The 16,501-nt window shown below is 43.5% G+C and overlaps 1 protein-coding gene across 3 annotated transcripts in view; it reads right to left on the bottom strand.

The window, feature by feature from the left end:
• Positions 1 to 16,501, bottom strand: part of CDK14 (cyclin dependent kinase 14) — a 387,005-nt gene that overhangs the window by 233,049 nt on the left and 137,455 nt on the right. For all 3 annotated transcript variants that reach the window (XM_018554836.1, XM_018554835.1, XM_018554837.1), the window contains 2 exons: positions 13,822 to 13,916; positions 7,095 to 7,174 (listed from right to left, as the gene is read on the bottom strand). In XM_018554836.1, the coding sequence (XP_018410338.1) occupies positions 7,095 to 7,174; positions 13,822 to 13,916 (175 nt within the window). The remainder of the gene's footprint in view (positions 1 to 7,094; positions 7,175 to 13,821; positions 13,917 to 16,501) is intronic.

Genomic DNA, 16,501 nt, shown 5'->3' with positions numbered 1-16,501 from the left:
TCTTTTAATGATATTAATTTGATTATATTATTACCGAAAATGATTTTGTCATATAGAATAGCCCTTTGATTCTAATTTGCTAATTGCACCACATAACCGTTTTCTTTTATATATTCAGATATTTAAAAATGTACCGTCCATGCTAACGCACCAAAAGCGATAGATATAGTAATCATATACAATATGACAACGTTTTCATCTGAATATTTTTTTCAACAGCTTCTTTGATTGGAAAATTGACTTTAGTCGATCAGGGGTTGGGGTGGGGGGCAGATTGGGGTAAGTTGATGGTACCAGGGGGCCACACACTGCTGACTGATGAAATGCGACCTGTACACGGCCAGCTTAACATTCATACAAGATGTCTACACCTCAGCAATGTTATGACCTTAGGCCAGATAAGATTTGCTATTATCCCCGCTACATAGAGACAAATAAGCTTTGTCATTGCAGGAAGTACACTGAGAATTACCGGGTTAGTCCTCAACATAAAACATTTGGAGTTAAGTAATAAAATTGAAGTACGATGCGGCGCCTGTGAGGGACAAATGCATAAAATCTGGAACAATGTGGGAATGCGAAGTACAGCATCAGGCCGACAGCCACAGATTACAAACAATGCACACGCATCCTGTGCCTTTCGTGTGAACTGCAGGAATACTAAATTCACACTGCAGCTTGTTAACACATATGAGCCCAGCGCTGACGCACTGCAGCTTGTTAACACATATGAGCCCAGCGCTGACGCACTGCAGCTTGTTAACACATATGAGCCCAGCGCTGACGCACTGCAGCTTGTTAACACATATGAGCTCAGCACTGATACACTGCAGCTTGTTAACACATGAGCCCAGCGCTGACACACTGCAGCTCATTAACACACGAGTCCGACACTGACGCATTTTTAGGCCAGATAAGATTTGCTATTATCCCCGCTACACAGAGACAAATAAGCTTTGTCATTGCAGGAAGTACACTGAGAATTACCGGGTTAGTCCTCGTCATAAACCATTTGGAGTTAAGTAATGAAATTGATGTACGATGCGGCGCCTAACTAGCTAACACATGAGTCCAGTAATGACACACTGCAGCTTGTTAACACATATGAGCCCAGCACCAACACACTGCAGCTTAACATGTATGATCCGATTCCAAACACTGACACACCGCAGCTTATAGATTATTTCTTTTGCAACATCATTCACATACCACTAAAAACAGAATCCAGAGTTCACTATGCAAACGTGTACCTGCTACACATCGCATTTCACTGTTTAATTTCACTGTGGTTCGATAGATGTACCAGGGAGACTCAGACGGTCCTGCATTGAAATCCTTTTTTAATGCTAAAGTCCAGGATAATAAATATATATGCTGTATGTTATATAATCCGGTTATAGAATCACTAAAGCAGAACTGTCTTGCAGTCGCCGTTGTCTTAAGGCTTGTTCACATCAGAACTGCATGCATCTGTGCAGCTGCAGTACAATGCATTCTGAAGCGTTTTGATTAATCTTTGATGCGTTCAGGTACGTCTTTGTTTTTTTTACCTCAAAATGCAAATGAGACCATTATGTCACCTCCTTCTCCTGCCAGTGCACGTCCTTCGCTGTTTGAAGTCAAGTTGTAGCTCAGACATGCTTCCTTTGTTTGCAGGCATGGAGTTAGTGTTGGCTGTAGCCATTCTCAGACAACGTCTTCACAGAAGACGTCGGTATTGGGTGCACCCACTGTGGAGGGTCGGAGAAATTTCGACTTTACAGAAGGATTTGAGGGCGCATCCGGATAAGTTCTTTCATGCATCCATATATCTATTCAAAGGTAATAATTGTTACATCTGTGTGTATGCCATGGATTTTTCACCGCGTGCATAGTGTTTACACCCTTCTCACTCCTGTCGTTTTTTGAGGGGTGTTATTTGATGCGTTCTGTTGTGTTCCAATGCGTTTGCATGCTTTTCTGTGTTCCGTTGCGATCAGGCGCAGCTGTAATGTGGCAAGCAGTATTTTTTCTGACTGTGTGCAGAGCCCCAGAAATCCCATAGAAAAGCACTGTGATGCGTATTTGATGCAGCTGCCGACCTGAACACACTGCATCAGAACTGCATCTGGTGTGAACTAGTCCTTAGCACAAATTAGCAAACTAAATGTGAGATTGTAGTCCATCACGGGAGTGAGCTTGGAGCGGTGACTACTTTACAACACACAGGGACCATGGGTAAGAAAAGTAGCCACCCTCCAGAAGGAAGGACAGTGACATCACCAGACTCAGACTGGGCGGAGGTCGTGAGTGGCGTACCCCAAGGTTCGGTGCTGGGTCCCATGCTTTTTAACCTATTTATTAATGATATAGGGGAGGGAGTGAGAAGTCATATCTCAGTGTTTGGTGATGATACGAAAATTGGGAGGGCAGTAGACACAGATTTAGACATTTTAACATTACAGGAGGACCTGGTTAAGATTGGGGAGTGGGCAACTGTATGGCAGATGAGGTTCAATGTTAAAAAGTGTAAGGTAATGCACCTTGGAGTTAAAAATAGGCAAATGGACTATACACTCATGGGTATGCAACTAGGGAAGTCTGAAATGGAGAAGGATTTGGGGGTCATTATAGACCGCAGAATGAAGAACAGCTTGCAGTGCCAGGCTGCTGTAAACAAGGCAAGCAGAGTCCTGTCTTGCATTAAGAAGGGAATGTATTGCAGGGACAAGTCTATAATTTTGCCTCTTTATAGATCCCTGGTTCGGCCACATCTGGAGTATGCGGTCCAGTTTTGGTCACCAATACTAAGAAAAGATGTCCTTTAGCTGGAAAAAGTCCAGAAGAGGGCAACCAAACTAATTAAGGGGTTCGAGAATCTGAGCTATGAAACAAGGTTGTTAAAATTAAATATGTTCTCGTTGGAGGTGAGGAGATTAAGGGGGGACATGATTTTTATGTATAAACTACTCAAGGGTGACAGCAACCTTAGTAACAAACTGTTTACGGTCAGCTCTGTAACAAAAACCAGAGGGCACAACCTAAAATTGGTGGAAAAAAAATTTCAACACACAGGGCGCAAGGGGTTCTTCACAGTTAGAGCGGTTAAGGTCTGGAACTCACTGCCACAGGAAGCGATTTCAGCTAAGAGTGTGGAATCATTCAAGAGACTACTGGACAAGTTCCTGGGTGACCAGAACATTCAGGGGTACAGGTATAGCTAACAGAAACATCACGCATGGACTCATACACGCACACATCAACTCATAAATGCACACACACAATAGGTTGGACTTGATGGACCTATGTCTTTATTCAACCTCAAATACTATGTAACCAATTCAGAGATGATTTGAGGATCTACAGCCGAGTGATACACAAATAAGATACATTTCTGTTAATAGTTAAGGTATCTGAATGTATTTTTAAGATTTGACTCCTGAGTTTAGTGTCACTTTAATACCAGTTTAAACCATTTTGCTCCTCACAACAGGGGACAGAGTTTTCTTTTTTCTTTACAAACGACCTATTTCCTGGTTTTACTGAATTCCGCTGACCTCCAATATATAAAACATAATGTCTCCAGCTTATTTGTAGCTTCTCCCTTTCAGATCTTCTATAATAAATACATCATGTTCTCCCCGTTTGGCTCGGCACCCCAGGGATCTCAGATCTTATCATTGCGACTTGAATAAGTAAATTTCCCACATCGTCTTTTGTATTGCTACAGAGGCATTTTTTTTTCTCATCGCTAGCGCTTTCTTCTACGGTTTTGTTCGGTTCAACCTGTAATTGCCGCCTAACAGAAAGGCTCATAGTTTCGCTCGGCGGGTTAGCCAATTTATATAGAAAATCTAGACGCGCACGCATTCACACTGTTAAAACAGAATCCTGGAGTAAAATTAAAAAAAAAAAAAAGGATAAAATTCGGTCTGGAGATTCTACTTTGCATATGCATAGAGGGTGCGTCATGTCAACATTATTTTAATGAGGGGCGAAGAGCCATCCTGGAGTTCCGCGATGGGCAATAAAGTAATTTAAAGTGAGATTCAAAGGTTCATCCGGCTCATTCCGGATGCTATAATGCAACGCGTCATATAAAAGCCCGGCTCTTGTGCAGTCACAACAGTTGCGAGCTGCTGTCATCCTTTTGTGGCGTATATGTTGCGTGTTACAATAAGATAAAGCTGCAAAGAATTCTGCCGGGTGCAGATATCTCATTAATGTCACTGATGTGTGGCTTAGAAAGTTGGGTAAGTATTCATCATGTGCTTAAAGCAGAACTCTGATCAAACAGCTAGATACACGGCTGGAATACAGATCAGAGAACTGTTTTATCTGCCGGCTTGTTTGCGATTCTGGTCTTGTAATTCACACAAAGATAATGTAGCAAGAAGGGCGATAGCATTTTCTCTATCTGTGGCATTATATCTCAACCTTAGTTCAGTCGTGGCGCCCTTTAAAAGTATGCAAAATCTCAAGGCACCCAAGTCTAAAATGTAATGGATTGTAAGGGGGCACCCTACACAAAAAACACACAAAAAAGTGGGGTTCTTCCATGCCCATCGAAGTCTCCTCTTCAAATCAGGACCCTCTTTTCACATTTGAATCCTCCCTTTCACTTTAGAGTCCTCCTTTTCATAAGCAGCCCCCCTTCCCATTAGAAGCCCCCTCATTTCATATCAGACTCTCCCCCCTTCCCATTAGAAGTCTCCTCCTTTCATTTCAAAGTCCTCCCCTTCACATCAGAGTCCTTCTGCTCACATAAGAATCCCCCTTTACATTAGAAGTCCGGTCCTTTTATATCAGAGTCCCCTTCTTCACATCAGAGTCCTCCCCTTCATATCAGAATCCACCTGGGTATTTTTTTTTTTTTAAAGATTTTTCATTTAATATTTAAAGTTTATCCTTAAGCTCCAGTCCGGCGACTTTGCCTAGGCTGCGATGATGAATGTCATCAGTTTACTGCAGGCAGGAAGAAGCATTTCCTCAGTCTCCTCTCCCCTATTAGATTGCAACATTGAAACTTTGTAGCGAGTCAAACGTGAGAGGCCGCAGCAGGGGCTGATCTGTGTCAGACAGCACAGCCAAGAACTGCATAGTATAAAAACAACAGAGCTAGAACCTCATACACAACTTTCACACTCATTAAACAGCTCTGATCCAAGCTGCGGCTTGTATCCCTGGTTGCAATCCCAGTCAAATAAAATATTTTGTAAATGGCACTCGTCAGAAATCTCAGAAAAGCTCCATATGTCTATACAAACGATGCCAAGTCCTAAAACCATTCCACCAGAAAATTGTGTTACAGTGCTGAGCCGGAAAATAGCAACATCATTTTAGAATCATAACAAACAGAAAATATCACAAAATAAAATGTGAGCTCTACACTAGTTGCCTTTAAAACTGCTGAGAAAATAATATTTTGTATTTGAAATATACAGGGTGACCCAGGGGCGTAACTAGAAATCACAGAGCCCCATAGAAAAATGTTGTATGGGGCCCCGTGATTTCAAGTTACACCCCTTGCAGAGCCCACTTGAGATCCCACACAGCCCACCTGAGGGAGCCCACCATAGATTATGCAGGGTCATACCTCAGGTGGGCTGGTCACGCTCCTTACCTGTATGCCGCCTCTTCCTCCACAGTTGTTGAGGAGCCCCGCCTCCTCCCCCATCGCTGGGCCCCGCCTCCTCCTCTGCCGCCAACCCCGGGTCTCGCCTCCTCCTCTACCACTGCTGCTGGCACTCACTGACTCAACAGCGCTGTGGAGAGGAACGCACTGCTGCACAGATTACGGACAGCAATTTGAACAGCGACATGTTCCTCTTCACGGCTGCTAGTGACAGCAAGCAGCATGAGATGCCATAGCGACCCAGGCGGCCCGCAGGGCATCAGGGATGTCCTGGCCGGGCCCCACAACGGCCGCCTGGGTCGCTATGGTGATTGTTACGCCACTGGGGTGACCGATGGGAGTCTAACGTTTTTAGAACAGGTAGTACACAGTAAGTGGTGATGGGAGGGGGGCGAGCTGGGTGTCTTTCCTCCCCCCACCCCAATGGAATGACAATTCAGTCACAAAGAAGCAATGGACGTTACAACATTGTTTTCTTACGACAGCTTTGTTGGAAGTGGTGAGTCTATCACAGAAACGCAGCGGCTATTTCGTCGAGAATTCAATGCTGGTCGACACTGGGCCGTTCCCAGTCGCAACACGGTCCTCAGGTGTTTGAACATTTCAGAACAACCGGAAACATTATTTAACATGCAAACGCCATGAAGATAGTGTCCTGCCCGGGCTTCGAACCGGGAACTTGACATGTGCGATTCCTTTCGTTCCAAATAAGAAACTGACTAATTTTCCAACGTGTCCGAATCCAAATTTCGGTTTCCGAATTTCGGATCCCGATCCTGTCCAAATTTTGTTCAAAATCTAAACTGAATTGCACGTGTGACTTTTCTGGACAATCAGATGCGTTTTTTGGTTTAATGCATCTGAATGGGTCTGAACCCGAATTTTACAGCCACATGGGAGCCATCTGATTGGCCAGAAAAGTCACATGCCGTAACGAAAATTCGTGTTTGGTATATACTGTACATATAATACTAAACCTGAGGCTCCTAGACCTCAATGGCATTCGGGATCCGGATTTTCGAATTGCATTTGGGAACTCCCGAATTCGATTCGGGTCTAAGAGCTTCAGCTTTAGTATTAATATCTGTATATGGTTTTCTGTGGTATTTGCAACAAATATTCGTAAGCTCATCCGAAACTAACGAAATTCGGATTTAGTCTGAATCCGAAACCCAAACCAAACTGAATTTCGGATCAGAATGCCAAATTCTGAAATATCCAAACTGAATTTTTCCGCAGCTTACATGTCTGCCGGGGACCCCCAGTGCTGAAAGGCTAATGTGCTATACACTCAGCCACTGTGCATACCTCCCAACTCCAGAGTGCACATATCAGCCTCCGATAATACATCAAGGCATACTGCACAATACGTTCTTGCGTTTCCTAATTGCTCGTTTGTGTAGCTTACTTTTCTGTACATTTCTGCGCTATTAACGTTGAGAAAAAGCTAATTGTGTGATACCGGTATAACATGTCTTACCTTCCCTGATTGCAGTAAATGGTGTTCCCTCCTCTTCTTGTAATCTTATCACCTTCAGTGCCACAAGCTTTCCATTTACTCTGAAAAAGATGAAGAAAGTTGTTGTAACTGTGCAGCACATTTATTTGAGGTGAGGTAACAACAGTACCGAAGGGCAGGAAGTGCCTGCGTTAGTCTTCTGATTGACCTTGTGTTCCTGTGGGGGGCCCCGTTAGAACATTGGCCCTGGCTGTGTATGTACCCTGACTTCTGCTAAAGTCAGAGTTAAGCTCCACCCCTCCTGCTGCCAAGAACCAACTCCACCTGTCAAAGGCAAGAGTCTCCATTGCCCTATCTATAGATGTTTGGAGGTGTGGCTTATCTACTTGGGAATAAATCAGTTCCCCGTGTATTGCCTGCACTTAGGACCCAAGGGGCTCCATGGTGATCAGCTAAGGATCAAAGGTGGGGCTTATAGCGGTTTGGAGTTGTGGCTTATTCTGTACTTGGGCATAAATCAATGCCCCATGTATTGCGTGCACTTAGGTTCCAAGAGGCTCTATGGTGATCAGCTAAGGATCAGAGGTGGGGCTTATAGCTGTTTGGAGGTGTGGAGTATTCTCTACTTGGGCATAAGTCAATGCCCCATGTATCGCTTGGGCTTAGGACATAAGGGGCTCCATGGTAATCAGTTAAGGACCAACACAGGTACCTGGTGCAACACTTACCCTAGAAACAGTTCAGGTTAACTGTAATGGTCCATGTACATCTATGTGTAACCATGCATTACCAACAAGCATCATACAGGTATAACATGTAAAGTCAAAGCTGTCTAATTCAGCTCATATCCCTGAACAAATCTGCAGATGAACGCCATTTATTATGTAGATCACCGTTTCTGCAGACTAATTAGCCATATTGCTCTGCTGAAATGTTTAAATATTAATTTACTTTATATTGTTTGGCTAATTGGAGTATATTATTATTTAAAGCGCTATCCTGGGCGACAAGTAAAGTCAATTACTGAACTGCTAATGTTTTCTAGAAAAACACAGCAACTGCGTGAAAGTCCAAGCGAATTACCTACATCTGAATTCACTGCAATTCATTGAAAGCAGATTCCAGAAAGCTTCTAATATGTGAAGTTGGCAGGTCTGTGTCATGAATCATATGCGGTTCAACTTACTCTCTGCCTGATGTATCACCAATCAGTTGCAAAATTCCATGGTGGCATTGGATGGGATTGGTGGCTGTGAGCATGAATGAGTAATACTGATTCTTTGATATATGAGAAGCTGAAACAGTAAGGATCTTGAAGAGGGTGTGTTTTGGAACACCACCCCTACATTACAAACAAATGAACAAGAGGGAGTGCCAGATCTCTGACAAAAGGTAGTTGGGTGGTGAGCTGTACTACAGTAAGGCCTGGATGAAGACCGAAGTATCCAACTCAAGGCTTGCTTTCACACGACCATTCTGAGGACTTCAGAAGAAGGTAAGTATTTATTACAGGTATTTATATACCACCAACAATTTATGCAGCGTTTTATTTAGTGCACGTGTACATCAGTCCCTGCCCTCAAGTGTGGGAGGAAACCGGAGTACCCAGAGGAAACCCAAGGAGAACATGCCTACTTCCTTGCAGATAGTCTCCTGACCAGGATTCCAACTGGGTACCCCCAGTGCTGCAAGACAAAATCACTAAGCCACTGTGCTACCCATAAACGTATAAAATAAAAATGCTTGGGGGAGCCATCGGAGTGAAAGGGAGGAACAATGGGCGGTCGCAGAGTTAGTCTTTATGAATGCAATTAATAAAATAAAGTAAAACTATGGGCAAAGTAAAACATCATATATAGGATGAAGCCTGCCAATGGCAATAACACAACAGTTTGTTTTTCCTAAGTCTCCCATTACAGTTTAAAGGAGAACTATGAGATGAGTGCTTTTCACTCACCTCATAGTTCTAGCCGACCTGTGACAATGACACTGTAACAGGTCGGCTCAGTAGATCGGGAGGTGAGCGAACACATACCGGCGTTCGGTCACCTCTCGATCCTGTCACGGCTCTCTGCCGTGACAGGGGAGGGGCTGGATTCCCACCTCCACGCTCCGCCACAATTGTCGGGATCCGCTTCAGCGTCTCAGTATACCGCGAGCTGCAGCTCGCGGTATACTGAGCCTAGGGTGATGGGAGGACGCTAGTTTGTGTCCTCCCGTTACCCTAAGGAGAACTATGGGGAAAAGCCTTAACCCCATAGTTCTCCTTTAATACCTGTTAATCTTGCCAGTAAATCTGTTATTTGTCCACTTCCTTTAAGAAGGTGACAATGCTGTTTGTTGTTGAGTGAAATCACACATCGGTGTTAATCACCCTGTGGGAAGGGGAATCTTAGATAGACATGTCGTTTTAAATGGATTTAAGTAATAAACGCATTAAAGACTAACTGACCGTTGACCATTTTAAGCACCCCCAACAATGTAGTATGGTTTACCCCAACCTCTGTAAATGCTACTTATGCTGGACAGCTGGCCTGCTAAAAGAAGTGGAAAATCAGCAGATCTACTGGCAGGATAAACAGGTAATAGAACAATGTTACAAGGGACTCAAAAGGAAAAAAAAACTGTGTTAATGCTAGTGACAGATTGCGGCATGACTGCCATTTTTTTTTGCCCACAGTTCTAATTTAACAACAAGGGCTCGTTCACACCATCCCCATTGGGCAGCGCTGACCAAAATATAACCTGTCCTATTTTTTTTTGTTGACCATGGTGTGCTGGTGATATATTTTACTACTTGAATCTGAAGCGGCTCCATATGCAGTCACTACAGAACCTACTGCAGGGGACATACCAGTAAGGAGTGCGGTAGGATTCTCCTGTATTTCACTGCTTTTTTTTTCACGCCACACCAACGCAGCATGTTGGGGTGAACTGAAACAACAGGACATAAGGCAAGTTGTGTTGGGCAGCATTGACAAGGCAATTTATTTATCCTATTGTTTCAGTTCACCCCAACGTGGTTTGGTTTCACTTTATTTTCCTTTTTTTACTGGGGCCAGATTTTATGTCTTAGCCCTGCCAATGGGCATTCCAGTTTCCAATGAGATTGCCTCAGTGGAGAGTAAAGGCACTGGTGGAGCTTAGCCAACATGTCAGGGAAGGTGGGGCCTCAGTAAAAAAGTGGAACTTAATCAGAGAGGGGCATAGAATAACTTTATTTAGGTATATCTGTAAAAAATAAAAATCAATGCAACTGGACTTTGCTGTATTTTTCTGGAAGACGTTTCGCTAGTCAATGCCGCACTAGTCCCATCTTTCTTTTCATACCCTTTAAATTGTAATTTGGTGCTAGACATGCACCAATACCGGTATTTCGGTATCTAGTAGGAGTACCGATATTTTTTTTCCCGGTACTCGCCGATACCGAATACCAAGTACCGGAAGTCCCATTCAGGTGTAATGACTCGCCACCTGGCTTCCTGTTTAGCTTGGAAGCGTGTAAAGACCCGCCACCCGGCTTCCCGATTAGCAGGGAAACCGTCCCCATGCTTCTAGTCACTGGGTGACGAGAAAACATGGAGCCGGCTTTCCGGCCAATCAGGAAGCCGGGCGCTGTGTAATGACGCGGTGCCAGGCTTTCTGATTGGCCGGGAAGCCGGCTCCATGCTCCCTCGTCATAAGGTGACGAGGGAGCACGAAGCCGGTTTCCCGACCAAACAGAAAGCCGGGCGCCGCGTCCTTACACTTCGCCTGGCTTCCTTATTGGCCAGCTTTCGACCAACCAGAAAGCCGGGTAGCGCAATTGACGAGAGAGCATGGAGCCGGCTTCCCGGCCAATCAGAAAGCCAGGCAGAGGGTAATGACGTGCTGCCCGGCTTCCTGATACCCGAAGTATCGTGCTAGGCATCGGAGCATTCAAGCGAGTACAAGTACTCGCCCAAATACTCGGCATTGGCAACGATACTAGTATCGGTATAGGCTCATCCCTATTTAGTGCATTCATAAAATATTGGGTGTACCGACAATAGTTTATCTGGCTCACTGTACTTTTCTGCTTTTTCAGGTAACAAAAAAAAAGAAAAAACAGTTAGTGTCAATTGGGAATCATGCATCAGTTCTGCTGGCACTACTATAGGACATGCTACAAAGCACATGTCTTCAGTCTAGTGACAAAAACAGAGAAGAAAAGCTGCAAAAGCAGTAAGTTCCTGAGGTGAGAACATCTCAAATGACCCAAACCATCCAACTATGTCCAAGTTTAGCAAATTATGCATATCAAAGAATAATGATTTGCCTTGTTTGATATATATGGCGGGTTGCCTTCATGTTTGGGAGAAAGGAAAAAAGGAGACTAAAGCTCCCCATTCACCTTGCGATCATCAGACGACACTTTTCGTCCGATGATCGAACCGGCTTAAGATTTAAGTACGGTGGCCCCATCCTGCCGCGATTATCGCAAGGTTGGTTCAGCGTTAATTAGAAGAAAGCACCTGGACGCATTGCGGTAATCCACCGCACGTATTTTCGTCTACGCATGTGCAGGGTAAACCGTACGCATTTTGACGTACGAAAACGCCACCAACCTTGCAAAACTCGTACGATCGACCGAAGTTTTCTAATCTGCTGGAAAGTCAAAAGTCGATCGATTGTACAGTATTTGCGCTTGTACACTGCCCATCAACCTTACGAATATCGGACGAAAACGCGATCGCATACGAAAATCGGCCGATATTTGTAAGGTGTATGGGCACCTTTACACTGGCTGGACCTTTGATGACAGCCCCAGAAGAACAGAATAAGAAAAGATCATTTATATTTTAAGAATTTTCCAGGATATAGTTAATGCATCCTAAAAATGCACTTGTATATGAAAGTGGACCTACATTCAAATGTGAAAATAAAGTCAAAATGCTGGAAGAGATAAATAAAAAGGTAACAGGAGGTCTGAAATGCTGCTCCCTCCAGTGTTCACATTGTGGGAGGCTAGGAAATCTGGTCATGTGAGCTTGGCTAATAGTGAGAATATAAGGTAAGATTGGGTGATTTCATCACATACAGATCTTGTGACAAAAGGCCTAAGCTTTTAGTCACATGACCAGCACTAGAGGGAGTCGGGAACAGCATTTTCACCAGGAAGAGTAAGTATTTCAGACCTTCTTTTTCCCTTTCATTTTCTTCATTTGTGTAAAATTGTAAACATATCTTTAAAGTGTCATTTCATTATACTGTAGATCCGTTTTAAACTAGAACTGAAGCCAAAAAAATATTTTAGCTTCTGATGGAGTAAGGGAGAGTTATAACCCCCATTATTTTTTTTTGCGGTCTTTTTCGCATTGGGGAGATTTCCCTTCACTTCCTGTCTGATAGCCACAACAGGAAGTGAGAGGAAATCCCTCCAACTGGGGGGAATCCTCCAGGGAGTTCTTTGGTGGATGACCACCAGGAAATCCCTGGTGGTCCTCAGGGTCACCAGAACCAGTGTCCCCACTGGAAGGATTCACATCTATTCCTGTTTTAGTGACAACCCCAAATGTGGAATTTTCTATCACTTTCAGAGATAACGGTCACCGGGACCAATAGAGAGGGTGAATCTTCCTAACGGGGACACCGACAGCAATAAAAACCCTACAGGTGTTCTAATCCATCTCCACTCTATCGAAAACGAAGAGAAAAATGTTGGGCTTCATTTGCACTTTAATGGTTCATTCACACCAAAACTCTAAGGTAATGGCAAGTCAATGGAGGGTCTGTTGACTTCAATTGTACCTTCTAATTTGCTCCCGATCTGAGGTGCTGCAATCGTTTTTTTTCTTGTTTTTTTTTTAATTCTTTATTTTGAGTCAACATTTTACAGTATAAACATAACACATGTACAATCGGAAAATGAGGACATATAGATATAAACGTAAGAGGTACCGTATATCTAGATCCAATAGTCCCAGTCCCTTAATTAGCAAAAGTCCGGACAGTAACATTATAATATAGTATGCAACATCAGGGTGAGTGCAGTGTAAATCCTATAGGTCCTGACCTAGAGTATGATAAGCAATAGTTTCGCGATCTGTTTTTCAATGGATGCGAACGCAAGGGCACCGAAAAATGAATGGGCATGAATGAGGCTACTCCGATGGGTTGCCTTACGTTGCACTGAAAAAAGTATTGCATGTTCTACTTTTTTTTTTCCAGAGCAACGTAATGCAAAAGGAATGCAATGGAGCATGTGAACTGGTCCCATTTACACCCATTCATTTTTGGGTTACCTTCTATTGCCCATCCATTGAAAACTGGAGCGCAGTGGATCGCAACGGATCTGGCGTGAATGAAATTATATCAGGGGTAGCCAAACTCCGGCCCTCCAGCTGTGGTGAAACAACATATCCCATAATGCATCTCTCTGGTTGCAAAATACAAGCGATCCGCCGGCTCTACAGCCGGCGGATCGCTTGTATGGTAACAGGCACCGCTGTCTGTTTTTAAATTGCGGTCATTTCCTGCGCGCGCAAGGGGGCGTGTCTGAGCGGACGTCTAAAGACGCCCGCTCAGATCTAGAGAGCTCCGGCCGTTTTTTTACTACGGCCGGCCCGGAGGTGGTTAAAAGCAACAATGGGCTTCGTAGGTTTGTGCTTCTAGTCAGAAACAAGGGTTCTAGAAATCTAGCAGTTTTCATTCATAAGGTCGCAGATTTTGGAATTACTGGTACTTGTATCATGCATGAATTATTTTGGAATCAGGGACTGAGACTTACTTGCTTTTGCCTTTATACACTGTGGCATAAGAGCCCTCTCCTAGTTTTTCCAGTTTTTCATACGAGTCGGCTTTTCCGAATTTAGGACTCGTTGGCTGAAGAGAAAAAGATAAAAAGGGATTAAAGAAAGGAATATATTTTGTTTGAGCTTCACGATGATCATGTGACTGGAATGGTTAGGAAGTTTCCTAAATAGGGACACTATCACCAAATAAGTACATACAAAAATCACATTGTGCACAGCAATAACATAAAATGACTGAATCCAAAAAGATAACAAGCCAACACAGGGAAATTCTGCCTTTTGCATAAAATTAATAAATACACACCTCGTCATAAAAGAAAAAAAATGCACATTTAATATTTTTTGCTAGCAAAGCATTGCAACTGCGATACCCTGGCTCCTGCAGACACTTCCTCCTGTTCATGTCTGCACCGAGTTATGGACATGCAGTAACATAGACGAGAGGAAGTGTCAATGGACTACAAGTGCGGTGAAGTCAACGCATTGGTATTCCATGTAGAACTACGGGTCTCTCTGCCATGGTGGCTGATAGGTGTTGTAGTCTCTCTACACACATCCTGTCAAAGGATCTCTGAATGGATGACATGGCTGTGTCAGCAGAGCAACACACAGATGCATTCATTTCAAATAGGTAAATAAAGAGAAGAACAGCTTTGGTCTAAGACTTCTCACCAGAAAATCTTTTTTGTGTGAAAACAGCTACCAAGTGTAGTGGTATCATCTGTAATATCAAGACTAGATCAACGTTTCTCAACCTTTTTTCCAGTTGCAGCACCCTTTAAAAGTATGGAAAATCTTGGGGCACTGCAGTCTAAAGTGTAAAACCCGTAAATATTACATGTAGTCCCTCCAAAAATCCATATCAGACCCTTATCCAAGATATCCATGGTTTATAAGGGAGAATCACAAGGAAAAATGCAAATAAAAATGTGGGGTTCACATTCTGCTTAATGTCAGAGTCACACTTACACATCAGAATCCCCTTTTACATCAAGTGCCCACCTTCTTATTAGGAGCCCCTCTCACACTCGGAGCCCCTCTTCACATCAGAGTTCATCTTTACATCAAGAGCCCACCTTCACATCAGAGTTCATCTTTACATCAACAGCCCATCTTCTTATTAGGAGCCCCTCTCTCACTAGGAGCCCCTCTTCACATTAGAGTTCTCCTTTACATCAAGAGCCCACCTTCTTATTAGGAGCCCCTCTTCACATCAGAGTTCATCTTTACATCAACAGCCCATTTTCTTATTAGGAGCCCCTCTCACACTAGTAACCATTCTTCACATCAGAGTTAATCTTTACATCAAGAGCCCACCTTCTTATTAGGAGCCCCTTTTTAACATCAGGAGCCCGCCCCCCACACTTCACATCAAAAGCACTCTTCTCATTGGAGACATGACCCTGTAAAAATTTGAAGCCACCCCTGAGGAAGCCAGAAGGCACTGCAGGGTGCCATGGGGTTGAGAAAGGCTGCTCCAGATTCTGTTTAGTAGATGGGACAATACTCTTAGCAAGTGCATTATAACAGTAAAACCTCTTTCCATGCACTTTAGCATGTCGGAGTTTGGATCGATAAGGCTTTACAAAATCAGCTGTAAAAATAATGATAGTGTCCTCTTAAACAAGAAAAACATGGATGACCTCCACATGTATTGCATGGTGCAATGACAGATGTGGTAAAGGAGGTACGGAGCGAGATGGTCTCCCAAGAGGTGTAGTAGAATATTCATGCCCCAGACAACAGGTAATTCTGTAACCCGTGGTACACATTTGGACAGGAAGATAGCCGATTTATTCCCATTGTGGCATCTTGCATACATCCATATATCCAAAATGGCTTGAACGGGACAGGAGACACAAATGGGTCCTAGATATAATGGAATTCAGGTAGTGGAGTTACTTAATGTCCTGCTTATGCCTCATGTTGGAGTGCACATATGCTGAACACTTGTTGAGGGACCTACTTTTCATACATGGCTCACAAGTCAATTTGTCTTCAATGCTAATGAATGTCTGACTTGATTTTTATCTGATTAACCACACTTCTTCCCCATCTGTCCTGTAATACAAAAAAAATCAAGCTCCAATAAAGGAACTACAGGAAGCATTGGTGATCTGTTCAGATTAGTAAAAATGGATTCTGATTGGTTGCAAATAAAGACATCCCAACTCTCCCGGACGTTCCGGGAGTCTCCCACTATTAGACAGCGGCTCCCGGCCGCCCGGGAGATAAACATTTTCTCCTGGAAAGGTTTACTCTGCTTGATCTAGCAGAGTAAACCTTTCCGTGCTGTCTGAGAAAAAAAAAAACAGGAAAAGGAATGAATAGCTATATTGCTATTGGCTATTTCAATTTGCAATAGCCAATAGCAGACTAGCTATTGCACCCGCCCACTGCTGCTGTCAATCAGCAGAAGTGGACCTGAAGTTCTCCATCAGGTCCTCTTCTGCTAATTGACAGCATCAGAGGGCGGGTGCAGTAGCCAGCTTGCTATTGCAAATTGAAATAGCCAATAGCAATATAGCCATTCATTCCTATGCTGTTTTTTTTTTAATTATTATTATTCTGATGGCAGCAGCTGTCAGAGTACTAAAAAAAAAAACAACCCAACAGATAGTAAATAAGCTATTGCTTCCCTTGCTATGTGCAATC

Source organism: Nanorana parkeri, unplaced genomic scaffold (assembly GCF_000935625.1).
Source record: "Nanorana parkeri isolate BGI_ZX_2015 unplaced genomic scaffold, ASM93562v1 scaffold174, whole genome shotgun sequence".
In the NCBI taxonomy this organism is placed as follows: domain Eukaryota; kingdom Metazoa; phylum Chordata; class Amphibia; order Anura; family Dicroglossidae; genus Nanorana; species Nanorana parkeri.
The sequence above is the reverse complement of the archived record's forward strand: the minus strand, read 5'-3'. Positions and strand labels throughout refer to the sequence as shown.